The following is a 27665-nucleotide window of genomic DNA, read 5'->3' on the forward strand; positions in this document are numbered from 1 at the left end:
ATTTGAAACTGAATAAAATTGCCTGAAAGTTAGAGATATAGTTTTTAGAAGACCTGAGATTATTTACATTTCCTTCAATACGCGTAAACTTTTCAAAGTTGCGAAAAAATCGAAATCGTCCATTGAGAGAGAGAGAGAGAGAGAGAGAGAGAGAGAGAGAGAGAGAGAGAGAGAGATTTAACCCTCTCTCCTACGACAATTATTTTCTGAAAATGAGAAGAAAACATTTAGGCAATATCGAATTCGGCTTCTGAGAACAGGAGACATTTTTTTTGTATAGTTTTCGTGCAGTTTATTATAATTTTTACATCCTTATGTCAGCTTCTTTGGCATTTCCTTCGTTATTTCTTCTTCTTTGTAATTTCAGCTGCAAGACTCGCGTGAAGAAGGGATGGGACAGTGTGATTTCTCGTAGTTAGGATGATTTTAGGTAGTTTGTTTGTTAAGATCAATTGTTAGCAAGAAGTGAGAGATACAAGCGTTGGTGTTGGTGTTGGTGTGATTATCTCGTGTGTGTGTGTTTATTTGTGTGTGTGTGTGTGTGTGTGTGTGTGTGTGTGTGTGTGTGTGTGTGTGTTCTGACTTCTCTCTCCTCCTCCTCCTCCTCCTCCTTGTTCTTCTTCCTCTCCTTCTCTGTTATTATTATTTCTGTTATTATTATTATTATTATTATTATTATTATTATTATTATTATTAGTCTCCACCTACTACATAGGTGGAGAGTATTGTTTTCGCTGGTATTATTATTATTACTCGCGTCTCCAGGAGGTCCGGAGACTACACAAGGAATCTGAAGGGCCCAGGTTATGTGTCTTGCCATGGGCCATTGCTAATAGAAAAAAAAAATCCAAATCCCTTACGCGCAGTAGAAAGGCACCTCAGAAAGGGTCATATCAGTATTATATTGTGAATGAGATTAAGGTGGTCGTGTCTACTGGAGATTTCAATGCGACCTGCGCAAGGAATCTGAAAGACCCAGGTTATGTATCCTGGTATGGGCCATTGCTGACTGAAAAAAATCCAAATCTTCCCAGTGGCGTCAGGGTCATTGTAAGAAACAGTAGATGGAGACTAGTGACTGTCTGCAGGACAGTTACAGTTGTAGTTATTATTATTATTATCATATCATCATTATCATCATCATCATCATCATCATCATCACAATCATCGTTTTTGTCATTAATGTTATCCCACATTCTCTAAATTCAGAACTATTGTAGACACAAAAAAGAATCCAAAGCTGAAACAGTGGAATGCCGTGTGACAATGGTAGGTTATTAAAGGGCCTAATTGCATCTCATTACTTTAATAGACCTCATTTGGGGCATATAGTTGACTGGTATGGCGTGTGTGTGTGTGTGTGTGTGTGTGTGTGTGTGTGTGTGTGTGTGTGTGTGTTAGTGAGGCTGAGTGGGATGGGTGGATGGATAGATGATATGATGGTGGTGTGTGTGTGTGTGTGTGAGTGAGGCTGAGTGGGATGGGTGGATGGATAGATGATATGATGGTGGTGTGTGTGTGTGTGCGTGCGCTGTTCTTAGGCTGGAGCAAATCTCATGACAGTTGTAGAGTTCAAGGTGTTTTCATATTTCATCAGCAGTTATTAGGAAGACTATTAACTTCGAGTATTATTTGGGTGACTAGATAATACTTTTAAAAATGCTGCTTATTTTTTTTATTGATCATTTATTGGATATTGGATTTTTTTTTTTTATTGGTGAACATTCCCATATCCTAAATATGTATAATTTTGGCTTATTTTGAAGATTGTGTGCAGTATTTTTCTTTTTTGAATGTTAGTGGGCGGGGCGAAGCGAACGTAAACATTCTCGTGACAGCTGACTGGTGGCTGAGGGAGTGAGGAGGGAGAGAGTAATATTATAGAATGCAGAGAAATGTCTGATACGCCACTAAAGGATCTGTACTTTCTCTGGAAGTAGGAGGATATCGTCGCCCACTTTTACATTTTTCACTCTGATAGGTATGATATAAAGAAAAAAGTTCAAGTATTTAGTAAAAAGTTTTATGTTGGGTCGTGGCAAGGTGTTACTCTGCTGCTCGGTAGTGATTGATTAAAATATTAATTGTTTTAAAGGTACACAGTAACTTAATGAGAATCTTGAATAGTTTCGGCTCAGTTTGATAAATTATGCTCAGATCCAACATTCAGTTTACTTGCATTTTATGCAACTGATTTTTTTTTTTTTTTTTTTTTTTTTAAACAATTACAGACTAGTTTAACCTCTTGTGTTCATATTAAATGTGTTCACCAAGTATAATTGTGGTAAATATAAAGATTCAGCACCATAATTCACAATTTTTTTTTCTTTTACATTTTTAGTCTGAATAAGATGGGGGTATTCTCCATGACGTTTTTAGCAGTATAAGTAACCAGTTTTAAACCCCATTAATTCTTCCTTCGAATAAGGAAGAAGGAAAATGGACTGTTAGACAATGTACCCAAGAAATAAGCAGTTTGTATGACACATGCCATCATAGAAAGCCATTTTTTGCTTAAAATTACCTGTATCAGTGTTGATTTAACCAAATGTAACCTATTTTCTCATAACTCAACCTAATTTATCCATACCTAACCTAACCATACTTATCCTAACCTAACTACGATAAGTCTAACCCCTAGGTAATTGTATTCTGTTTAATATGGATCCCCATTATTCTTGAAAATTCGCTTTCAGCCATGTTTACAAAGTCATGGAATCAGTTAAGAGATTGGTATTTTTATTATCTTAAAAATATTTCAGAAGTGGTCATGCGTCTCCATGAAGCTTACCATAATTTCCTAGATCCATATTTTCTCTTTCCTTGTTTTTGGATCCTACCTCACCCACATTTAGGTGGGAAATAGGATCATGTTGATGATAGTGATGCCACTCACAGATCAGTGCTGAAGCAGGCTAAAAAGATGGCGTCATCCCACAAGTTTGAACTACTGGATGAGGAGGTGGAGGGCATACTTGACCAGATTACGGACAAACTAGAGGTGAGGCATGTCACTAATGAAAGATTAATTACTGAATTGTATGTTGGAGTGGCCCTGGTGAGAGAGGATAGTGTTTGGAAACTCCCTGTACTGTTGTTTGCAGATGATACTGTGTTGTTGAGTGAAGATGAAGGGGAGCTGCAAGGCTTGGTGGATGAGTTTGAGAGAGTGTGTAAGAAACGGAACCTAAAGGTGAATGTAGGGAAGAGTAAAGTGATGGTCTTTGAGAGAGGTGAAGTCAGTGAATGTATAGCGAGGTTGGATGGTGAGGAATTGGAAAATGTGAGTACGTTTAAGTATTTGGGTAGTGTGATGAGTAAGGATGGAGGTTTGGAGGGTGAAGTGCTTGAAAGGGTACAGCAGGGAAGAAAAGTTGCTGGTTCCTTGAAAGCAGTGATAAGAAACAGGGAAGTGAGCATGGAAGTAAAAAAGTTACTACATGACAGTATTGTGATACCAACTCTAACGTACAGAAGTGAAGCTTGGACGTTGTTGGAAGGACACAAGTCAAGAGTGAGAGCAGTGGAAATGAGTTATTTAAGAGGAGCTTGTGGAGTCACGTGGAGAGACAGGCTGACGAATGAGGATATAAAGGAGCGTTGTGGTGTTGATGTGGATGTGATAGGAAGCGTTGTGAGGAACACACTGAGGTGGTTTGGCCATGTGGAGAGGATGGAGGGTGAAAGACTGACGAAGAGAGTGTATGTGAGTGAGGTGGAGGGTGGAAGAGGGAGGGGGAGACCGAGGATGAGATGGAAGGATGGGGTGGAGAGGTATATGAGAGAGGGGGGTGTGAGTTGGGAGCAGGGTAGTGAAATGGCGGGGGACTGGGCGACTTGGAGGCGATTTGTTTGTGGCCACCCCAAACGGGATTGAGGCGTCTGGCAATAGATAGATAGATAGAATTACTGAATTAGGGTATATCACTTACGGTATTTAGAATATTACATCACCAGAATCTGTATTGATAGTTTCTCCTGTTAAAGTATGTGTTGTTTCCTGTTTCATGGTTGTATAATCCATTTAAATTTTAGGATATCGGGTTGATGAGGATGAAAAATGTTAGACAGTTATAACCTGTCATGCAGGTTATGGTGCCCTACTAGTTCCTTGTTACATTTCATTTGTTTTCTGATAGTCTTTATTTATTTATTTATTTATTTATTTATTTAATTTATTTATTTTGCCATAGTGATATGAATTTATTTAGTTGAGAAGAGACCCTTCATAGCAGAGTGGGCAGATGGTGGTGATGTCTTATATATGGTACTGTATTTTATTTGGCCTAAGTAAGATCTTTGTAATCAAGATGTTAAGAAAAGAAATATACATCTTTGTTTGAAAATAGCTATAGCATGAGTGTTATTGATATCTTTGCACAGTAATGTACGTTAAAAGACAAAGAATAGGCATAGGCCTTTCACATTAATTTGACCCAGATTTTTTATTATACTTTTTCTGGCTTATTTCACGTAGCTCAGTTATAGAGAAAAACAATTTTAGGGCACATACATCCTATCCACAACTCATCTTTGTGACTAACATTGTATTCTAGTGTTAATCTTTTGCCACAACTCAGCATTCATAATGGAGTGATGGCAATTTTAGGGCAAGTTAAAGTAAAAACAGTATACTGTACATTAGTTGTTTGTTTTGTATTGTTTCACGTCTTGCAGTGTGATGTGAGACGGTGCAAAAGTCAAGAGGAGCGAAAGGGTCTGCTTATAGAGGTGGAGAAGCTGTTGAAGGATGCCAGTGACTCACTCACAGAGATGGACCTTGAAATACGGAAAGCTCCACTTGAATACCGGAACACAATGAATAATAAAGTTCTTCGGTACCGTGATGAATTAATTAGGTATTGGATGACTGCATTGGTTTAATGTAAGAACAAACCATACTACTTAGGTACTTTTCAAAGTTTTCAGTTCCTCATACATACCTAGTGATCTAGTGATGATATGTTTTCATCTGATGAAATTGTACCAATCAGCTTGAATTCTAAGCTGTGGCTGCATGAAATTTGATGAGCTGTAGTTATGAGAATGAAATGAGTCTTCTTGGTTACTAGTCTAATCAGCTCTTCAGTCTGAATACACATGGCTATCAACTGAGCTGAAAAGGATTAAGAATCTTTGTCAGATGAAAACAAATGAACTTCAGTGGATGCTCAATTTAACGAACTAATTCAGCCAACCCCCATTCCGTTATCTCAAATTTTCCGCTACATTGTGTACCGTAACCAAGGCTAAATATAAAGGAAAATTTTCCTGTATTTCAAGCTATTATCTGCTAAATCTTTGACGCCAACCCAGACCTAGCAAACTATGCTAACTCAGTGCTACAGGCAGCAGTCTGAACCCATAATCAGTACCCCCAGAAATGCATTATTGTGTACAGAATTTCCTTAACAGAATTATGCTCGATTTAATGGAAATTTTCTGTTAAACAGGGCAAAAGTACTGCAAAAAAATAATGTTATCTCGGGCTTCTGTTACATTGGTGTTTGTTAAATCGAGCATCTACTGTACTCATGATTGAGGGATTAAAAGAGCAAAAAACATGCATTTTTTATGTTAAAAATTTCATTATGAATCACAATTAATTTTAAATGAAGAAATGGTGCTAATTCATCAGCAACCTATTAATGAAACATCTTTAAATGATGCAGCATTAATTGAACACAAACTGTATCAATTTTTTCAGACACCAACAGCGGTATGAACAGGAAAAATCTTCACACTCACATATGACCAATAGAGCAGTCTTATTCTCCAATACAGCTGATGAGGACAGTTTTGATGCTGTTATTCGGCAAAAGGTATGCAAGAACTACACTCAGGCAGAAGTGTGGGTACATGCAGTAAAACTTTTTGTCTTTATACTGTAGTATTGTTTTGAAGCATTTTGCATTGCTGTATTTGGTTTTAAATACCCAAACAGTACCAGTGTAGAATTAATTTTTTACTTGATCCATCATTGCTCTTATTTTACTCACTTAGATATTTAGTAAGCTACCATTTATGTATCTGTCACAAGAACTTAGTCATTATGTTTCCACAGTATCTCTCCGCATTTTTGGATCTCACCTCACTCCATCCTTAGTTGGGAAACAGATGTCAGGGCAATGATGTTATTGTCAAGTTCACAGCTGGAAATATCATAAACCATTAGGAACCATTGCCCGTCTTGATGATTTTGTTCATCTTTTAAGGTACAACAGGGTACAGCAGTTCTTGAAAGAACATCTGGCAGCATTGCACGTTCTACAACCATAGCAGTAGAGTCAGAGCAGGTGGGTACGGAGGTGCTGAATGAATTGGGCAGTCAGAGGGAGACGCTGACCAGGACGAGAGATAGGTTGGTGGACACAGATGGTGAAATCAGCAGAAGCCGGAGGATTATCCGCTCCATGTCTCGTAACGTTTTGTATAATAAGATTCTCCTCATCATTATTATTATACTTGAGCTTGCAGTCCTTGGAGGTGTTGTTTACTGGAAGTTCTTCATGAAGTGATATACTTTATGTAATGTAGCTACTTGTATAAAAATAATGTTGTGTCTCATTTTATATACCAGTATGTACAGTAAGTCCATTTTATATGGTATGTTGCCTCTTGTATGTTCTCCTTTGCTTATATTTCCTCACTAAATTGCAGAAACATTTCCACATTGATACCTGTAGAGTGTAGGTGTGATTTGCCTTTTCCCCCAACTGGCAGCTCCAGATGTATGGGAAAGTGGTGATATTTTCAAATGCATAACCAAGCTATTATAATTATGACATGCTATACTGTACCTTGTATTTTAAATTGACAAAAATCAGTACTTTAAATCTCATTATTAGCCTCATTATCTTGGCTTGCAAATATTGTATTCCAGGTCTCTCTCCAGTATACAAACCTTTATGATTTTGTGGATAAGCCAGTTATCTTTTTAATTAAGTGTACACTCATGGAAGTTCACCAACACTTCCCTGCCTGCCATGATGATGGAAAGTGTTATATGGAAATTATTTATGTGATGGCAGTAAAAGTTAGGGGGAGGGCAGCGAAATAGCAAGAGACAGGTCAACATGAGGTTTCTCTTTTCTGTGACCATTCCTTATGGGATCAAGGTGTCTGGCTGTAGACAGATAGTATGAAGCACAGAGCAAGGATGGGGGAAGGAAGGAGGAGCAAGTATATTTTCTGACATTCAGAGAAGGATGAGAAATATGGAGGCAGGATGTAGTGTTAGGGGAGTGTCCATGATCTTTTGCTTAAAATCGTACAGTACAGATTGTTACCAGCTGAGTTGTTCTGTAATATTTGTAGATATTTACATGTGATAAAGAGTTGTAACCTAAAGTGCATAACAGAAATCAGAGTCAGGTATATTTTGAAAAGATAACAATAGGAGTTTAAGGTTAGCCCCCCCCCCCTTTTTTTTTATATACTGTATATAGCTGTATAACTGCTCCCTCTGTTCTAGCATATACATTATATCATGGCCTACTGATCCATTTAGGAACAGTATAGAGGGGGCTTATTGTCTCTTATTTTAAACTGAACTCGCTGATATAACTGTGAGGTTTAACTGAAAAGACAGGTACAGTGCTTTTAAAAAATTAGGTGCGAAACATAACTTTGCATAATGATAATGATCCATACAGTAGCTAAGTAAGACATTCCATTCCATTTACAGGTACAGTACAGTAGTAGACCAGAGGGGAACTCCATAAGAGATATAACTTTTTTTCTTTTAAGCACTGAGCTGAACTTAACTTGCATTTTGTTAAAGGTACCACTGTCATTTTCCTTTAAGTTCATCGAAACTTAATTACCGGTACACTTCTTTTTTTTTTAAATACAGGAACAGCAGCATGTTTTTTTTATCCTCCTCCTCCTCTTTTTTTTTTTTTTTAATAGTAGGCAGCCCAGGAAAAATAAATCTTGTGATTTAGCCAGAGTTTTTGTCTGGTCATGTTTGGTCAATAGCTGTGTCCTCTCAAATTGTCATCTTGAACTTTCCTTTAGTTTCTGTATTGCGGTGGGGAAGGTGATAGACAGGATAGTAGTAGCGGTAGTAGTAGTAGTAGTTGTAGCCCTGGGTTCATGTGAAACATGAGCCCAGTAGACTGCAGAATGAAGTAGCTATTCCTCTGCAGTTCACCGTCCTCTTTTAGAGGGATATATAAAATGAGGAGAATATCCAGACTTTTATTATGCATACTAAACTGTTTCTGATTGAATTTTGGGTAATCAAACACTGCCATTTGTAGTCATATGTGTTGAGTTTTACTTTTGATCGTGTCTGGTAATCTAGCTGTTAGAATGCCCCATTTGGAATGATGGCCTTGCATAGGGTCGATCCTCAAGAAGTGACTGGAGATTTTTCAGTTATGTTGTGCTATCAGGGGGAGTAGGCTGGTCAACCTCCTTGAAATATACTGGACTACAATTGCTTAGCCCTGGGGTCTTATACCTTTAATGGAGGATTTTTTTTTTTTTTTTTTTTTTTTTAAGTGCACAAGATACGTGTTCATGCGTATGCCTATAGAGTGGAGTTGGAATTCTGCAAGAGCTGCCCAGATAATTGTGTACAGTACTCCATACTATTATTTATTCCATTAACAGATATTTGGATGGATGGAACAGATTTTTCACAAAGGTAACACCTTCATTACCACAGCTGGCAGGGAAGTATTAGCAAACCATTAATAATGATAGGACCAACTTTAAATGTCATTATTTCCTTCATTTTTCTTGTTTCTTCTGCCTGTGGGTGACTTTACATTCCCTTTTCTGTCTTTCTTTTCTTCATTCTTTCCTCTTCCTTCAGTGTATGGGTGACTCTACACTGAGTGACAAGCCAAATGGTTTCCTGTACACTAGAAAACTATTTACAACGCTGGGTGGTAAGCATATAACCAGATTGTGGTGCATGAAATTATAGTAGGTAAGTAAATCACTTTAATCGGATCAAGCTTGTGCAGGTTATATCCGAGGTGGTTAAGGTGTATTGCTCATGTAATGTCCCTCAGGGTTGAGTGAGGCTGCTCACCCTCATCTTAAATGCCAGGACTAACTTGCCTAGCCCTGGGCTCTTACACTTCTCATGAGGCAACATAGGATTTGATGATGATGATGATGCCATGTTGAAAATCTAAGCAGTTTGAGATAGGTTACAATACTAGTAAATACTGTAGTGTTAATGAAGATGAGCTTTCAGGGTTATCAGATTTTATACAGTTATTTAAACATCTTTGACTCAGCTTCATGGTGATCAGAGAGTTATTGTTTGCCATATATTTGTTTAGAAGAGGTGTTGATGTGGCGACTGCAAGAAGGTTACTATATAGAAAAAGAATGCCCTCTAAAATGTTTGTAGCTGGTTAGGTCCTGTTTAAGCGACATATGAATGATTGTGCAGCCCATTTCACGGGGCATGCCATTGATAGTTCTCCCACCTTTGTACTCTTTCTTGTCTCTGGATCATACCTTACCTTATCCTTAGATGGGAAGAAAAGTCAAGATGATAATGATGCCTGAAAATGAGGGAAATAGATCTTTGGTAAGTGAGTGACCTGACTTTTTCTTTATATACAGTATTGCTGGAAGGTTGATTGTGTTGCAGAGTGCAGGCATAATTCACTGATGTTTGTGTGTCTTTCATTTAAACATAGCTTTATTATTTCTTAAAAGAATTGTTACCAACACGTTTTGGAACCCTTCCATGTTTTGCTGCCAAGTTTGGCTACTTTTCTGTTTTTTTTTTTTTTTTTTTTAAATAGAATTTTTGTAGGTGAGAATTGCAAAGGAAATGAACAGATACTGGAAAATATTTGAACATTGTACTATATTTTTTATATTATTACTGTATAGGTATAGTTTGATGGTAGTGAAAGTATACTGTCATAAACAGTGCCTGTCAAACCTTCATTATGGTGAGGTATGAGGATATAATCAAACTTGTATGATATTTGTTTCACTGAAGAATCCTTGATATAACAGTGTTATTGCAGTTTTTACAATATATTGTTTCCTTTCACTTCCTTTTTCACTTCACTTACATCAGGAAATTGTTGGTGGAGGACAGGGCAATGTGGAGGTACTTTGTTCATGGCCATACCATCTAGGATTAAGGTGCCTAGCCATAGGGAGATAGGGAGAGATTGATGGAGCTGCATGGAGTTGTTGGTATGGCCTGAGACATATCTGGATGCAAACCCAGTGGGCTGCAGGCTGAAGCTGCCCTTTTCCTGTGGTTGACCAACCTCCTTTTGGGGGGATAGGAAGAGAGTTGAGGGATGTCTGGATAACAGGGTAGTGGAACCACTGGGTTTTATCCGTGCCAACGCAAGAGGCATCCCTCTCCAACACCGGCACAGAGTAGAGGACCGTGGTTGAGAGTACAGTACTTTATGTAAAATTGCGTGTTATCATTTTTCCATACATTGCATTTCATGCTGGATACAGCAACAAGCATTACAGTGAGTACTCAAAGTAAGTTGCCATTTTTGGTAGTCCTTTTTAAGTCCATGGTTTCATTAAAAAAATTGCCAGATATATGTACAATGTTTCTTATAAAGTGGAATACAAAAACATTGAGTACAATGTAGGATAATTAATGTTAAAGCTTTTGCTTCATTATCAGTTTCTCTTTACTGATGTCTGGCCATTTTTCACAGTCATTAGGTAAACTACAATTCACAGCACAGTAGATTACCTGTATACAGTAAGTTGTTTGTTCAGTATCAGTATAATATGATGTGCAACAAGTACATTACCTGCTGGTGATAACTAAACACGAGGGGTAATGAAAAAAAAAAAAAAAAAATGAAAATACAGTGCTATAAAACTCTCAAATAAGTCCAAGTTAATGGAGCAGTTAAAAACCAAGAAGAAGTGTTTATTGCAAACATATAACAATTATGATCCTAACCGGATTGTTATCCCAATAAGCAACATTTCTGTATGTGGCAATAGTTTATGCATTTGACAGTTGATGGCTTAAAAAAAAAAATAAAAAAAAAAATTATAAATTCAAAGCTGAAATAAAACCAGATTTAGTATCTAAAGACAGCACTGTTACCACATGCAAAAATACTGGGTAATTCAGCACAACTGGATGTTCAGTACGTAGCTGTGTGCAGGTATAGCTAGAATTTAAAAAATGGGGTGGCCAAGCCTAATTAGAGTATGACCCTACGAGAACTCTTTAGGGGATCCAGGGATGGCAACTGAGGTGTCCAGGCACATTTTGGGGGTGAGTGCCACCCTACTGGCTACATCCCTGGCTGTGCCATCACGAAAATTAGGAAAGGGATTTGAAAACTTACATCATCATCGTCCGGACTTCCTTTCCCACCTTAGGACAGAGTGAAAACTTACAGTGCACAGAAAATTGTACATTCAGTACTGTACATGGAGTTGGGGACAAAGTTCATGTAATATTTAACCTCTTCTACTTATCACTTTCCTCTGTTGTGTAATATACATATAAGTACTGTATACTGTATATATAAGCTAAGAGAGACTTGGCATGTTTCTCTCCTCACAGATGATTCTGATATAATGTATCCTACAAGAAAGCAATGAACATGCCTTACATAAGCATAGATGCAGTAGAATATTAGGTAAACTTTTGTCCCCAACAGCATAACATGAGTGCAGATTCACAAATATAATCAATTTTTTTTTTTTCCAGGATGAACAAGGAAAGCAATAATAGAAGCTTCCTTTGTCTTTTTTGTTCCTACAAAAACAAAGCTAAGTTATGATGGAACTGACCATAAGTTAGTTTGCAAATTCACCACTGAGTTTCATGCATCAAACTGCAGAGTATAAGTCAACTGAAAGGTAAAATGACCTGAGGAGTTACAGCAACAAGGTGAACTGTAGATAGTATTGAACCAAGTTTCTTTATGCAACCACGTATTTCTGACCTTAACACTGCTTGCCAAGATTAAATATAAAAAACTATATTCCAATATATAGTATCAGCAACACAGCGTCATATCTTTCACAAGATGCTCACTCCCATACTGTGTTCAGATGATGTACTCATACCAGATTAGAATTGTACAGTTGTAGTGGTATTTATGAAGACTACTTCTTAAGCTTTCTTTTATTTTTGGAGGATGAGTGATACTTCTTCATCAACATGGGAAATCCCAAAGTGTTCCAATTACTGCATGTTTGTTCTTACTTGACAAAGATTCTTAACCCCTTCCAGCTTTGATGATGGCCGAGTGTAATCAATGCAGTTCGGCAGGTTGACTAATGATTAAGGAGACTCATTCCAACCTTATATTATAACTATGGCTCATTGAATTTTGTGCAACCACAACTTAGTATTCTAGTTTTGGTAGTGACTGACCCAGTTCTGCCAGGTTAAAAACAGACTCACTATAATGTGGATGTTTATCTCTACCAATGAAGTTGAGGGAGGTTATGCATTCACCCCTGTTTGTCTGTCTACAAGATATCTTAAAAAGGTATGGATGAATTTCAATGAAATTTGTGGATATGCAGGTCATGGGCCAAGGAAGAGTTGATTAAATTATGGTGGTGATCTGAATTGTCTAGTACAGGCACTGGCAGAGGTATGTGTTCTCTGAGTTCTGTCTGGTCCTGAGATAAGACCCCTACCCCCATCCCCTGCATGGACCAGCTGGCTACTGTTATAATTCATTGTTCCAGTATGGTAACCAGAATACATGGTCATCAAAACACTTGCTTCATTTGTTTTTGTTTCAGTTTCATCTTGAGCTGGTGGATTTTCACATCCAGTTCATCAACAGATATCTGAAAAAGGAAAATTATAATTCTGTTTATATGGTGCAACAATGATGATGATGACCACTGCCACTATAACTACTGCTACTACCACTATTACTACAACCTACCACTAATATTACTACTACTACTACTACTACAATCCCTTTCTGCTCAGCTGACAGCCAAGTACAATATAGGTACAGGAGGTTTGATTTGATTACTGACCAAGCAAACTCATTTCTACCTCATAAACAACGCTTATCGAATTTCGTGCAACCACAACAAAGTATTCAGGATGTGGGATTGCCCAAGTTCTGTGACAAAAACAAACCAACTATATGTGTGTTATTATCTCATCATGCAAATATGTAGCAACTACTGTGGTGGATGTAGTAAGAAGTGAGTGGAAAAGTGCAGGATAAAATCACTAGCATATGACAGGATGGGACTAGATAAACGGTTCAGTATACCAGTCACAAATAACAGAAAGAGCTGGTGATAGGCTTTAGATGAATACTGGTAACAGTGACCAACTACAAGACCAAATCTAGTGTAACCAGAAAGAAGAGCTTAGATGATGATGACAGAGGGAAGGCAGTGTTCATAGGAATAACAGCATTACTATATACCGTAGCTAGTGTTTTCACCTGCTTCAAGATAATAATATTGTACAAATTTACCAAAGAATTTTATAATCTTATGGAAAAAAAAAAAAAAAAAAAAAAAGTGAATGAGTACTTACATCATCTTCGTCTGCCTTTATTTCTGCAATTTTTGATACCTTGGATGGTGTAATACCCTGGAAGCAAAACAGTACAGCATTAGGTGCAGTTACATGGGAAACAGGCTTGATATGATTTCTTCAGTAATGCAAAGTTGCCTACAGAATGGGTGTTCTGACCTGACAATGATCCTTGACCCCTCTGTGGTCAGTTAAAGGACAAGTACAGTATAGTCAGACTGGACAGTCCATTTGACCAGCTACCAAGAAGACTCACTGCTAAAAATTTTTTGCACCATAACCTCTTGTTAGTGAGGGGCATCTCTACTGTATATACTTACTCTGCCACTAAAGTATTCTGGTGAGATTCCTTCTAGGAAAAGAACTCGATCCTCCAGAGCCTTAATCCTGACATACACATCCTTAGGCACAGCACCACCAGGCACCAACTTCAGGTGTCGCTCTAGATTGCTCACACGTTCCTCCACACCTGCAGTATACGAGCAAAAAATGTCTTAGATGCTGCAGCCTTACCTACTCATTGGTGGTGCATCATATAGCATGTCTGTTCTAGCCAAAGACCCCTAACCCCTTTATCCTCAGATGATGTCCAAGTGTAGCCAGACTGTAAGGTAAATTTGGCTCGTAAGTAAAGAGACTCATTATTACCCCGCAACAAAGGTTAGTTGAATTTCGTGAAGTCATAACTTACTCAACCTGTAGGATTAGCCCAGGTCAGTCAGGTGAAAACAAAATGACTATAATAAGTCAACTGTGGCTCAATATATGAAACTTGGGCAGTAAAGAGGACTAACGTTTGTAAGTTTCAGAGTAAAAAGAGCATGTTTGGTGGATGTGTAGAGCTTCCCTGAATGATACCTGCACATGGCAAAATTGCAAATGAACAAATGCGAGCTTGCATGGAATGGAATGAACTGATATAATGCATATGAACAGATTTTTTAGGCAGTATGGATATACTGGGAGAATGGATAATGAAAATTTGGTGAAATGATAAAAAAAACATGACTGTGGAGGATAGCACACCATGAGTCAGATCTTGGACAACCTAGAATGAAGTGCTACAACCAGTCATCAGGATTAGGGAATTGAGCAGAACTCATGCTGTGAGATCAGCCACCATCATGTGAACAAGGCAGACAAATTCAAGTTTGTACAGACTGAGATGGAAGTATCTTCTCATGGTCTGATGAATACACTGAGGAAAACTTTAACTATATGAAACATGCACAGGTAGAGATAGAGTTTTCATTGTATTTTGCCAGCTTTAAATTTTCTTCAGATGGAACCTGAAAGGTACTTGTTTCTCTGTACACATCCTTAAAAAAAAAAAAAAAAAAAAAAGTGGCAGGTATTTTTCATTCTTCAAATGAAAAGTTGTTTCTAATTGTCAACACAGTACTTAAAGACTCAGATGTTTTTAAGTCAAAAGAAATGACTCAGTCCCTACCTTGTGGTAATTCACCAAAATCTTGAGTATCTGGCTCTCTCTTCCATTTAACCTTAGGAGCTGGTTCTTTGCTGGAACACCTGGACTCAAGTGATCCTTCTCTGCTGCTCCTACTGCTTCTCGTTCCTCCTTCTGGAAATTTAAACCAATATCATCCTTATCCTCATCCTCTCATCTTAACCTCTCTCTTCCCCCTGTGGATGGAGTGAGGTAGAACTCACAAAGTATGGAAAGAAAAAACACAATGAAAGGAGAAAAATTAACAAGTGTGGAGAAATGAGCTAGATACTCACTCACTGTTTGCACATAGAATTCTGCCAAAATCAATAACCATTATTCTTACCTTGTTTACAGACCAACTTGGTGGCAGAAGCAGATAATGAGGTTGGGTCTGTTGCCATCGTCTGAGGACCCCATTCATTCACAACACGAGTCACTGCAACAAAAATGTACATAAACTCTTTGACTTTCAGTGGTCTCCCAGAAGTTGAATAAAACCGTCTGATGGTAACCAAAACAAAACGAAGAAGTGGTTATCAAACAAAAGAGATCAGTGGAGATAATTTTAATCCATATAATATTAGATGGTACTTTAACCATAATACTGTACAGAATACTGGTACTTCCAAATCACTATCCATATAAATTAACCAATGCACAGTACAGTATGGGTGGAGAAAAAATAGGAATGTTCCCCCAAGCTAGACCTTACTAGATCATATAGCCCTGCTAGGTAACAGAAGGGTGCTAACCCTCCCAGGCCATACCTTACTAGATCATATAGCCCTGCTGGGTGACAGGAGAGCGCTACCCCTCCAGTACTGTACGACCCCCAGGTCTCGAGTCTGACACTCTACCACTGAGCCATCCTGCCTCCCGTATAGGTAGGCTGAGAGATGGACTAGGAGTGTGTATATGAGTGTGGTGGAGTGGGAGACTGGGGATGAGGTAGAGAGGTACATGCATGAAGGTGATGTTGAGTTAGAGGAAATGCAGTCTGATGGCAGAGGACAGGATGACATGGTAGCAATGTATATGTGGCAACCCTCTCTGGGAGTAAAGCATTTGACTACAGATAGATTGACAGTTACATAGTATTTATACACACACACACACACACACACATACAAATCTATCTAATATATATATATATATATATATATATACAGTAAACCCTCAATACAACGAAGTAATTGAGGGAGGGGTGGGTCACTATATCCAAAAGTTTGCTATATCTGATGGTCATTATAAAGCGAGGGATTACTAACCCAAGGTCGCTATATCCATGGAGTCGTTCAGTCCTACGTGCGCAACCACAACTTACTCTATGAAGTTTCACATGGAGAATTCAATGGTTTATGTAGTTATGCAGTACATGTATAGTAAATACCATCCTGTATGAAGTTGTACATATAAATACAATGCCTAAAATAAGAATACAAGAATAAGAATAGTGGGTTGCGAACATCTGCCGCATACACTGAACAAAAGTTGCTACATTCGGCAGAAGTTCACTCCGGAAATGGTGGGTCGCTATATCCAAAGTTCGCTATAAAAGGGTTCGTTATATCGAGGGTTTACTGTATAGAGAGAGAAAGAGAGAGAGAGAGCATTGGTATAGGTGTAACTCACACTTTAAGTGGCTGCTAGAGCCTTTGGATCTGAGGACAACAGCAGAGGTGCGGGCACAAGAGCTGAGGGACGACCCAGTGCCGGAGAATGTACAAAACTCTTGAACATTTAAAACATCCAGCTCCTCCCTCTTACGTCGCTGAAACGCTTCTATTCGTCTGTTAAGCTAAAGACAGAGTACATCATTATCATCCAAAACTGTTTTCCCCATCTAAGGATGGGCTGAAGTAAAAAAAAAATAAAAGAGAGAGAGAGAGATTTTGACCAAAGGTCATCTGAGTTCATTGGGTTTCACTCTTATTTACTCATCATTCAAGCCCAGAACTCTGGCCCCACTCACAGACAAAACATCAACATTTAAATGCTTCATACCAACTGTCAGCTAGAGAAAGTTTATATTCAGGAATTTTGTATAATGTAAACAGTGTGTGTGTGTAGAGAGAGAGAGAGAGAGCAATCTTATGTACAGTAGATAATTCACTTTATAGATGAATTTCGTATGGGCCTACCAGGTAAGTCAATCTCCTCATGATTAAGTTAAATTCACATTTTAAAAAATCCTATTATACATACTTATTCCATCAATCTCCAGCATGCTCTGTCAGCTTATATGTTCATTACAAAAACTGCTGAGTAAGAACTGTTTATGGGGGAAACTTCAACTTAAAAATATAAATGCTGTACTGAATACTAACAAAATTTATACTAAACCCTCATTTCCCTGGTGTTTCCCATTAGTGGGTAAGATTGTTTGGTGTTGACCAGAGTGACTGAGATGAGTTGCCCCACGGAGATTTAAGGGTTATGGGAGGTATCCGAGTGGTTGGGAGATATCTGATTGGTGAATAAAATCATCTGGTGTTAGTGACAGTAGTAGTAAAGCAGCTCCAAGTTCATCAGCACTGTGAACCCAGTGGACTGCTGGCTAGAGCTGTCATTCTTAGGCAGTCCCCTACCATCCTTCTTGGGGATAGTCAGGGAGATGACAGACATTTGTACAACTGGGCACCCGGCTATATTGGTGCTACCACATGAAGGTGTCTCTCTCCAACATCATTAGCCAGAGTTGCTGCTGTTGTTGCTGTTTAGTTCTGGTCTGTCTAGCTGAATAGACCTGTTGACCATGGGTAAGCAACTGTATCTGTGGCCTTCCTTGGGTACAGTACAATACATACACTGTACTGGGAACTGGCACTCCATTATGGTTGACAGTGTCTCGCCAGGGTCAGAGTAGACTCTTTATCCTTGGCAAAGTGCAGGGAAGTATAAGGAGGTTTGGCTCCAAAGTGGATGTCATGCCCGTAACTATTTAGTTCCACCCTCAGGTATAGGCTCCTCCTCGTCATCATTAGCCTGAGTAAACGAGATAAGCTGCCTACTGAGGCTTGAAGGGTAAAATTTGACGAACTTCAGAACTTAAAATTGGTACCTCTTGCTTTGATGCAATTATCTGAATGTACTTTGGATCTACTCCTAGTGGATCATGTTTTTTTCTCTCAAAAGGTTTCTCCTCTTCTTCTGACATCTGCAGGACAGAGTTCTGACAAACACTTGGTGCATCCTCCTCAGAAAATATATCTTCTGTTTCAGGCTCTTGTTTGATCTTCTTCACTGGCAGATCATTTTCATTTTCATTACCCTCCTCCTCTGATCCTGAAATTTCAAAGCAAACATTATTCAGTAGTTTTGGCTGTTCATTTATTTCTATCAATAACATTAACCAATGAAACTGAACTTTCAAAACAAATATTACTGTACATTTTTTCTTCTAATTTTCCATTTCACTATAGATAATCAACTATAACTTAGTAAAGATTTTTGTCTGCAGCTTATTTTCCATAGTTCAAAGGCAGAATATACAAGACTGGTTATGTCTATCTACCTGTCTATCCACATTTTATTTCACCCCAGTCTATGGTCAGGACCTCTCATAGTCAAGAAGTAGGAAACTATCTTGATCAACTTCTTCTGTAGGATTCCTTTTGTTTTACTCTAGCAACATTCCAAGATGACATTATAGTATTTAGTTTAAGGAAGACTTCTCACAATGCAATGTTTCAGAAAAGTTCATGGCCATGTGTGTCATAAGATTTTAGCTAAAGCATGTATGGCATACCAAGATACAGTACAGTAATTTGGGTGGAGCGAGTAATCAATTGTCTTTTATGACGTTCCTTTTCTCCATGATAAATCACCAAACTCTGCCAGATGGTTAGGCTTATGAAGTGAAACTAAGATTCCAGGGCCTAATTTCATTGGGAATGCTGTTGATGGTTCTCTCATTTTTGTACTTTTTATTTGTTCTTGGATCCCACCTCACTCCATCCCTATATGGGAAAAAAAGATGATGATGATGATGATGATGATGGCAATTATGATGAAAAGGCAAGGGAAAAAAGATGATGATAATTATGATGAAAAGACAAGAGACAAGTATAAGTGAACATGTACTGTGAGGCATATGTACTATGTACTGTACAGTATTTTTATTTCAGGTGTAAGAACTGATGTAATTCCTTTAGTGCAGCCTCCTATTATTCTGTTTACAGCAAGTCTTTGTTATATATACAGCCTTTTGGATGTTCTTATCTGCATTATATCCACAGCAAGGTACAGAAAAATTGACAAAGTTCCATTGCTACCTGCAAAACTAAAATGTTATACTGCTTTTTACTCTGACTTGGCCTAAAACTGCCATCTCCCCTTCCTGAATACCAAGAGATTACTGCTACAAAATAATGCTAGTCATGTACAAGTGCTATGGAAAAAATGTACAGTAGTCGCAGTATTCTCTTCTTGTGCCACTGAAGTACATCAATGAGGCTGTCAAAGGACATAACGTAAATCTGGACCAAGTTAGAGTGAAAAGAGTATTGTCTTCCCCAAAGTACAGTACAAGTTGTGTGGAAAATGTTGTGATATTTTAGTAGATATTCCTGGCTTAAACCAAGGACTTCAGTGTGTGTGTAAGTACCTGGAAGCATTTTATAAAAAAAAAAAAAAAAAAAAAAAAAGCTCCAGACAACATTTGAATTCAAATCACGGTATACTGCTGCATGCTCTCCTCAGACCCTACCCTTCTTTTTATGTAATAATGATATAATAATAATAATAATAATAACAATAAATTATAATCACCATCACAATCAGCATCATTCTGACCTTGTGTCTGTCCTTGAGAGAGAGAGAAAGAGAGAGAGATTTCTACCAACCACACCACAAAGGTGCTTGTATGTGACCAGAATAATACATGTATGTTAATGCTGGATGTTGAAATGCAGTGACAGCAATGGAGTGGATATCACAGTACAATCAGGCTGCAACTTTCTTACTTCCCTGCTCACTTCCCCACATCTTATCATTGCTGTGCTTTCAGTGAACCAGCAACCTTTCTTCCCTGTTATGTAAAATGTATTTCTGTAATTTATTTTTGCTGCTACCTGGCAACTTTATTCAGTGAATGTCTCAACCCTTTCATACTGGTGATGTACAGCTTTTTCTAATTAATTCTGGCTACCACCAGACAATGAGTCTGAGTAGGAATGAATCTCTTAGTAGTAAACAGTGTCAGTTGCAACCCCAAACTCATCTGAATGTGAAACCAGTGGACTGCAGGACTAAGTTGCCTTCTTTCTGCAGTCCACCTTCCTCCATTAAAGCGATAGGGAGGGGACAGAGATGATTTTTTAACCAATCACCACCATCTGGTCATATCTGTGCCACCACATGAAGGCATCCCTCTCAAGCTCCCCTCTGTTCGTGAGTGGTTAATGAAAGCTATATCTAAACCCTGCAGCTTCAGAAGCCTCTGAGATGAATAAATTCATCTTTAACTAGCCAAAATAAAGTGGAATAATACATCATCAGACTGAAGAGGTTAATCCTATCACCACAATACATTAATTACTTTTTTATTTTATTTTTACTCTTGTCAGACAGTTTTATTCAGTTTAGGAGACCTCAAACAATGAAGGGGCGATATTTTATAAATCAATTTCATTTCTTTAAAGCATTACAGGTCCTAATAATTCATCCTATTACTCCCCACAGCATTATTACCCTTGTTCTGCAAATGATCCATTGTTGAATATCTTCTCTATAATTCATTCATCTTAACTTTGTGGAACTCTTTTACTTTATGCAGCTTGTTTCCCACATCTCAGAAGAAGAATACAGTATGTTTTTGCTACGGCTTTGCTACATTCCCATGGCCAGTGGTGTACCCAGAGGGGTGGCCAAGATGGACCTGGGCATTCCTGAAATATGCTTGGCCACCCGATATTTTCAGGGGAATACCTGCATACAGCCCCTGAACAGTTGTCCTTGGGCCACCCCATGGCCAACCCATTTTCCAGCAATGCCCCTGTGCATGGCACTTCCTTGTGACTAACATCATAATGTATTCTAGTGTCAATACTTTAAGATGTAGAGACTGCAATTTGGGGCTGTCAAATCTGACTCAATATACTCTAACTTCAGCCATACTTTTTATCTACCTTTGATAAGGTTGAGGGACAGAAGTACTCTATATCAGATTACAAAGCACTGAGCAACAAAAACACCCACTTAATCTGGGGACAGAGATTATACTAATATCTAACTACTGTTTGATGCCATATCTTATCTCCAAGGTTCACACAGGCTCAACCTCACACACCCCTACCCTAATTTATATGCAGTTCTTCATTCTTTTTTTTATATACCTAACAATAACCATCATCATTATCATCATTACCATCATGACCACTATCATCACAACCCTATTTAACAAAAATACATGGAATGGGAGGGATCCATGTCTAGTAAGAGAAAAGCACAAGCACAGGATAACTATCAACACACCATCAGGAAAGATAGACCAACATCCATCAACCCTTATACATTTTTCAGTTTCAACCTTCTATTGTATTTCACTTCACTACTTCTAGTAGCCTAGGTGGAAATGACCACCATCTACTCACCCGAAGTACTGCTACATTTAGATGACTACAGTGAGTTACAAGCTACAATAAATGTTTCCTGCACACCAAGTAATCATTTACTACATGGGTAGGTGGTTACCATATGACCAGTAATAAATGCCTGGTAGTCTAGCGATCCAACTTGATGTAGCCCATGAAGGTGTAAATCTGAAGGGATGCTACCTGCTCACACAATGCCACTCACGGAAGAATGACTAGTCAATCTTTCCTTAAATATCTGAAATGAGTTGCTTAGTCCTGGGCCTCTATGGTCATGATGGGGCAATATAAGACGGAATGATGATAAACACCACAACAAGGAAGTTACTGCATACTGTGGTCAGATGTGCAAGTCTGGGCACTTGGAAGAGAAAATGAGAATTTTCTCCACAATTCAATACCTCAGGACTAGTAAAAAAAATCTGTAGTGTAGTTAACTAAAAAATTTATAAAATAATTAAATACTTCAAACAATAACACTTACTCATTATTCATTCATCAAAATACAACAGATCTATATACTGTAATAATAACACAAAATCACTGGATCTCAGCAAAATTTCATAAATTTATCATAATAATAATCATATTGCCATATATAATACTCCACCAACTATAAAACAAGTGATTCTAATACTTTTTACATTCATCTTGAGAATCCAGTGTAATTATTTTGCTCATGTTAGGTGTTTTCAAGGTGGTCACTACAATTCATTATTTAATTTTTCTTGATATGAAAACTTTCTATGACCAATGACATTAAATACTAGATAATGGTTACACAACTTCCTAATGGACTAAATAAGAAAGATGAGGAAATTGAAAGATACTGCTGTGGTGCACCCATTAAAGATTTAGAAGAAAAAAGATTAATTAATGCCACTGGGGTTACACAAACATGACATATCTGTATAATATAATAACAAGACAAAACATACTCGTGCTATAAAAAATATGACCTTGTTTCCCGGCTTAACAGGGAAACATTGGAATACCAAACCCTAATGTAGTATGTTCCTCTATAACCTTCAGAAAATAATAATCTCATCTCCTTATGTACTATGGAAATGACTGAATACCAGGCACAAATCCAGTATGTTCCTCTATAATCTTTAGGCTCAAGTTTGGCAAAAAAAAAAAAAAAAAAAGTTCCAAATGTGAGTATAATTCTTCCGTTTGAACAAGTCACCACACTGTGAAATAAAGAGAGCATTTAATACGACTGTGGGACCTGGGCTGTGATCTCACAAGTGGTATATATACTCATATGCTTTACTACTCTACATTAGCTGCTGCTGAGACTAATGCACTTATTCGAGGTACAGTGTAATACTTGTGAGGCCAGATTCACAAACAAACTTCCTATGCAACTGAAACTTTGTTATGACAAGGAAGTGATCCTAAGTTTGTGAATCTGAATTCTGATGTGCTTACACTGAAGTGGGACTAAGTTACTAAATTAAAAAGAACATGAAACAGAAAAACTGAGATGTTGATAAACAATTACAACACAAAACTACACTGAATATAGAACAAACACAGTAGCATTGCATGCAGAAACATTATATGTATGGTACTGTATCACTATTCTACAACTAAAAATAGAGGTTAAACACCACCAAATATATAAACGAGAAGCAAACAAATGAGCAGTTGGTTCAACAAATAGATACTGCATAATGACTATGGAAACATTTTTTTAACTCCTTCAGCCTGAGGATTTTTTTTTTTTTTTAATAATTATTCCTGCTCCCTTCTAACAATTTCCAGAGAGGTTTTCCACATTTGATGGGTTAAGGATGGCCTTCATTAACCCCTTGATTCCAGTGACATTATTTTTTATTCATTCTTGCTGCCTCTATGAGAACTTTTACTCAACTTAGAGTGGATTTTTAGAATCCAAGGAGTAAATTATGCCTGTCTCTAACCTCTCCATCTTCAAAAGCCTCTCCTAAGCTGAATTTACTTGTCTATGGGAAAAGAAAAAAAAAAAACTACAAAAATACTGCATGTCACTGCAGCGAAACATGTAACTAATTGTTACAAGAGGTCTTCCCTAATCTTTATCAAATCGTTTTTTTAGTAGCTTGAATATAACAAAAAGTATACTACTGTATTCAAGGGGTTATGTTTAACATCTTCAGATCAAGGACATCTTTTTATTATGCTGATAAAAATAGATGATTTTATTTAGTTAAAGAGAGACACCCCTCTTAGTTGCTGTTATGGCCCAGGGCTCACCTAAGAACCAAACCTTGTGGACTGCAAGCTGAAGCTGCCCTTCTACAGTCCACCATTCTCCTTGCAGGGGACTGGGAGTGGGCTAAGGGATGTTTGTAAAACCAGGTAGTAGAGCTGTTGTTACATTGGCGTCAGCATGTAAAGGCATCCCTCTTCAACACCACCCACATAGTAAAATGGCTGACAATGGTTATACTTAACTCTCCAGTTCTAAAAGTCTCACTTAAGGTAACTAAAATCAATTGGAGGCATCAAGAACAAAATAATAATGCCCTCAGGATGATGGGTTTATCCTCTCCAATCCAGTAATGTATTCCTTATTTTATCTGCTAATCCATCCATCCTCCATTCCTTTTCTGTCCTGAGCTCAGGGTCTCAGGGCTAGACTATTCATTTCTGACAAGTGAGTGGAGGGTAAGCAGCCTCACTCACTCTGACTGGCATTATGTGATTAATCATCCCTCAGATATAAACCCTAACAGCCCCCTTCTTGTTGGAGCACCTTAACTCACTAGACCACCAGGCGCTGTTATTAGTGTCATTTTCTATGTCTCTTATCATACTAACACACACACACACACACACACACACACACACACACATAGCTGCATAAAATCACCATGGGAAAACATTTCATTCATTCATTCATCATCCAGTCCTATGCAGAAACACAATAACATACATCTTCTGATGGAAAGGATTACTAAATACAGCAATAACTTTATGTGCTATTGTTGTTGCTGTATGGATGTCATTCTCTTCTAAGTCATTCTCCATTCCTCCTCCTCCTCCTCACCTCTTGACTAACACACATTCTAGCAAGAAGAAAAGAAAAATGTATGTCCTCTGGCTGATGGGGTTAGAAAATAGCAATATCTTTACATGCTTTTGTTGTCACTGATCCTGTCACTCTCTTCCAAGTCATTCTCTGTTCCTCCTCCTCCTCCTCCCTTCTTGACGCACATTTACTTTTGCTGGAATTAAATAAAGCATACATCCTCTGGCTGTAGGGGTTAAAAATACAGCAATAACTTTACGTGCTTTTGTTGTTATTGATGCTGTTAATCTCTCCCACGTCATTCTCTGTTCCTCCTCCCTCCTCCTTGACCCACACACATTCCTTGTTCCTCTTCCAGTCACCACTGCCATCCCCATACACCTCTTTCTTCCAGATGGGGACTCGAGCCTTCAGGTTGTCTATCAAAAAGGACACGGCATCAAGGGACTCCCGGCGGTGGTCTGAGCTGACTGCCACAATTACGCTGGTCTCGGTAATTGGCACCACACCCAATCTGTGGAAGAATCACCAACAACATCTGCTATACGATCATTGGCTTATAAGACTGTAACATTTTAGCACATCCTTTATGTATTACAACTGTGTTTTTTTTTGCTTACAAGACTGCTACAATGCCCAAATTCACATTACTGTATACAATTTTTATTTTTTTTATACTATCGCTACAATGCTAATTTTGTAAGGAGAATCATTATATAATCAAATTTAAAAAATGCATCTCATTATAAAACAAGAGTGTGCTGTATTTGTAAAAAATCAACTTCTATTAACTTGTTTGTTAACCTTTCACTCTCCAGTTTAACTCATTCTCTATTTGATCATTTGGACACCTGTCTTACAAACACTGCTTATCACAGATTTATACACTTCAGACTATTACTAATCCAGTTAATATTATATGACCAATAAGACCAGCATTAACGACTGTTTCCTTCTGTCTCATCAACTTAAGTATAGTATTATCAGCCAATAACCTACACACAGCTGGTGTAAAACAATTTTCATCCAGTATATGAAATACATACAAATTCCACTTATATACATCCCAAAGATATCTTACCTGTGGTGTAAAACGATATGTTTCACAGGCCATTTTTCTCTAACCCGGTTACATAAAGTACGCATTTCTTTCTCTGCCATCTCAACATAGGCTTCATATTCAAGTTGTATAACATCCCTTCCCTGGAGATAACACAAGGAATTAGAAGGATGTAATAATACTCTAGTAATTATCTTTTATACTGCAGGTATTATATCAGTACAGCTAACTGGATACAAATTCTAAACAAGCGGCAGGCAAAGTTTTGAAAACAGATTAGGTAAGTTACAATACTGCCATGCATGTGACAGGCAAGGTATTCAACTTACTCAAAGAAAAAACTAAAATTTTCAAACTGTATGTTCCTGACCTGAGTGCAGGGTATGCCCCACCCTCTTGTTCAGACTTCACACAGATAGCACACACCCCCATCCCACTCCACCTGGCTTTATTTCCATGCAGAAAAGAAAGAAGCCAATGCTTAAACCCTTCAAAACTCATTCTCACTAAATAAAATTACACAAGAAAGAAAGCCATATTCAAGATACATTCATTTTGAGATGCCTGGAAAAGACAGACAAAAGAAGAAAATTTCATAGTTGACCAACTGCGTACATGAAGGACCGAGAGTACTGGTTAACTTTTGCATTAGACAGTTTGACAGAAAAGCGGTGAGAGTGTGTTGCGAGATGGGTGATGCATGCCTGTCACAGCATGGGAAGAATGCAAGCAGAGTTCAGAAGAGCAGTGATCTGAATAGTAGATACAGACAAGATATGGAGAGATGCAACACTGTGGCATAAGGAGAGGCTGAAGAGTGTTTGTCAGATGAAGCTACCATGAAATTATCACGTGTGGTGCCAAGGAAGAGGCTGATGGCGCCACATGATGGGTGTATGGCCAGGGACCTCGCTTCCTCCACTGATAGCACCTCTGCAGTCAACTTTATGTGGTCCATTTCACCTAACCTGCTCAAACAAATGCCATCAGTAACACCTTCAGTCCTAACCTATACAAGTCTAACCTACTTACACAAACCACAGTACTATACTGATGCCTTGATGCCTGACCTAAACTAACCCTACTTAGGCTAACCTGATCACACAAATTACATTAGCAACTTAACTCTCTTGTTCATTCTAACCAGCTGATAATCTCCCAATCAGTAACACGACCCTGCTGTTTATTCACGCTATCTGGCTAAATAATGAAGCATCTTACAGCACTGATTTATTAAACAAATGCTTCAAAATCCCAATTTATCCAACAATTCTTCATTCAACTGAGCTTACTAAATCCAAGGAAAGTTTTCAAACTACCAGTACTTAATCCAAATATGCTGTGACCATATTAAACTAAATTCACAAACACAATAATAAATTAACTAAATCCATGTGTTGTATGGTACTGTAGGTATAAGCAGAATTAGAAGGAGCTGTATTTTGTGTTGGTGAAGGATGATGGCCACATTGTATTTTGACTCTCGTGTCTCCCTGGGTAGGGTAGTTTCTGAGGGATGGATGTCTGATGGTAATTCATAAAAGATGCTGTCTGGCTAGAGGAAGTGCGGTGGCTATGTGTTTCTGTAAGTGTTTGAGATGTACAATGTGCAATACTGGATGGAGGATGAGAAATGTGAGTTACACTATGTGGTGTTGGTCAGTTGTTTGTTCTTGTCTCTTTGTCGAGGAGGGTGATGCAACATGAAGTTACAAGAGTTGTTTAAGTAGGGTGTCTTGAGCTGAAAAAATTAAATGTTTAAAGTGTAGTGTTGTAGTGAAGGGGCAAAACGGAATTCAACCTGAGAAACTGACCTCCGCTGATGGGTGGGATGATGGCCACCTCGTCCCCTGTTGACAGCTCCAACTGCTGGCCGGGCTCACAGTACTCCTGGTTAAGTGAGATGATGACACTTTCCCTGATGTTGGCCAGCTCACCAAATGCCCGCACCACCCTGGCCAGCAGCTGCTCTGTGAAGGTAAAGTTGGTTTACTTTTCATTCATCTATCCATCATCCACTTCTTTTTCATTCTATC

The 27665-nt window shown here is 38.2% G+C and overlaps 2 protein-coding genes across 2 annotated transcripts; one reads left to right on the forward strand and one right to left on the reverse strand.

Annotated features, from left to right (window-relative positions):
* The first annotated feature begins 1838 nt into the window (after window positions 1-1838).
* On the forward strand, window positions 1839-6812 carry Vti1b (Vesicle transport through interaction with t-SNAREs 1b). The gene is made up of 5 exons (XM_080271678.1): window positions 1839-1981; window positions 2899-3001; window positions 4678-4859; window positions 5708-5822; window positions 6216-6812. The coding sequence occupies exons 2-5, from the start codon at window positions 2924-2926 to the stop codon at window positions 6516-6518; spliced, it is 678 nt and encodes a 225-aa protein (XP_080127804.1). The 5' UTR covers window positions 1839-1981; window positions 2899-2923; the 3' UTR covers window positions 6519-6812.
* A 4637-nt stretch (window positions 6813-11449) lies between these two features.
* Mocs2B (Molybdenum cofactor synthesis 2B) lies at window positions 11450-27567 on the reverse strand. The gene is made up of 11 exons (XM_080271786.1): window positions 27444-27567; window positions 26468-26597; window positions 25651-25772; window positions 24833-25083; window positions 18019-18242; window positions 16590-16755; window positions 15301-15393; window positions 14958-15089; window positions 13828-13976; window positions 13508-13564; window positions 11450-12792 (listed from the first exon to the last, which is right to left on the reverse strand). The coding sequence occupies exons 2-11, from the start codon at window positions 26585-26587 to the stop codon at window positions 12712-12714; spliced, it is 1395 nt and encodes a 464-aa protein (XP_080127912.1). The 5' UTR covers window positions 26588-26597; window positions 27444-27567; the 3' UTR covers window positions 11450-12711.
* Between the last annotated feature and the right edge of the window lie 98 nt (window positions 27568-27665).

The sequence above is a fragment of the Coenobita brevimanus genome, chromosome 47 (assembly GCF_032717465.1).
Source record: "Coenobita brevimanus isolate Jiangsu-jjx chromosome 47, ASM3271746v2, whole genome shotgun sequence".
Taxonomy (NCBI): Eukaryota; Metazoa; Arthropoda; class Malacostraca; order Decapoda; family Coenobitidae; genus Coenobita; species Coenobita brevimanus.

What these genes read in the sequence shown, in the direction of transcription:
- Vti1b (XM_080271678.1), top strand. Translation starts at nt 2,924, where the DNA reads ATGGCGTCATCCCACAAGTTTGAACTACTGGATGAGGAGGTGGAGGGC. An exon ending in AGATTACGGACAAACTAGAG is followed by an intron (nt 3,002 to 4,677) that starts GTGAGGCATGTC and finishes CACGTCTTGCAG; the next exon opens with TGTGATGTGAGACGGTGCAA. An exon ending in ATGCTGTTATTCGGCAAAAG is followed by an intron (nt 5,823 to 6,215) that starts GTATGCAAGAAC and finishes TCATCTTTTAAG; the next exon opens with GTACAACAGGGTACAGCAGT.
- Mocs2B (XM_080271786.1), bottom strand. Translation starts at nt 26,587, where the DNA reads ATGGACCACATAAAGTTGACTGCAGAGGTGCTATCAGTGGAGGAAGCG. An exon ending in CCACACGTGATAATTTCATG is followed by an intron (nt 25,773 to 26,467) that starts GTAGCTTCATCT and finishes TGTTATCTCCAG; the next exon opens with GGAAGGGATGTTATACAACT. An exon ending in CAGAATACTTTAGTGGCAGA is followed by an intron (nt 13,565 to 13,827) that starts GTAAGTATATAC and finishes TTTTGCTTCCAG; the next exon opens with GGTATTACACCATCCAAGGT.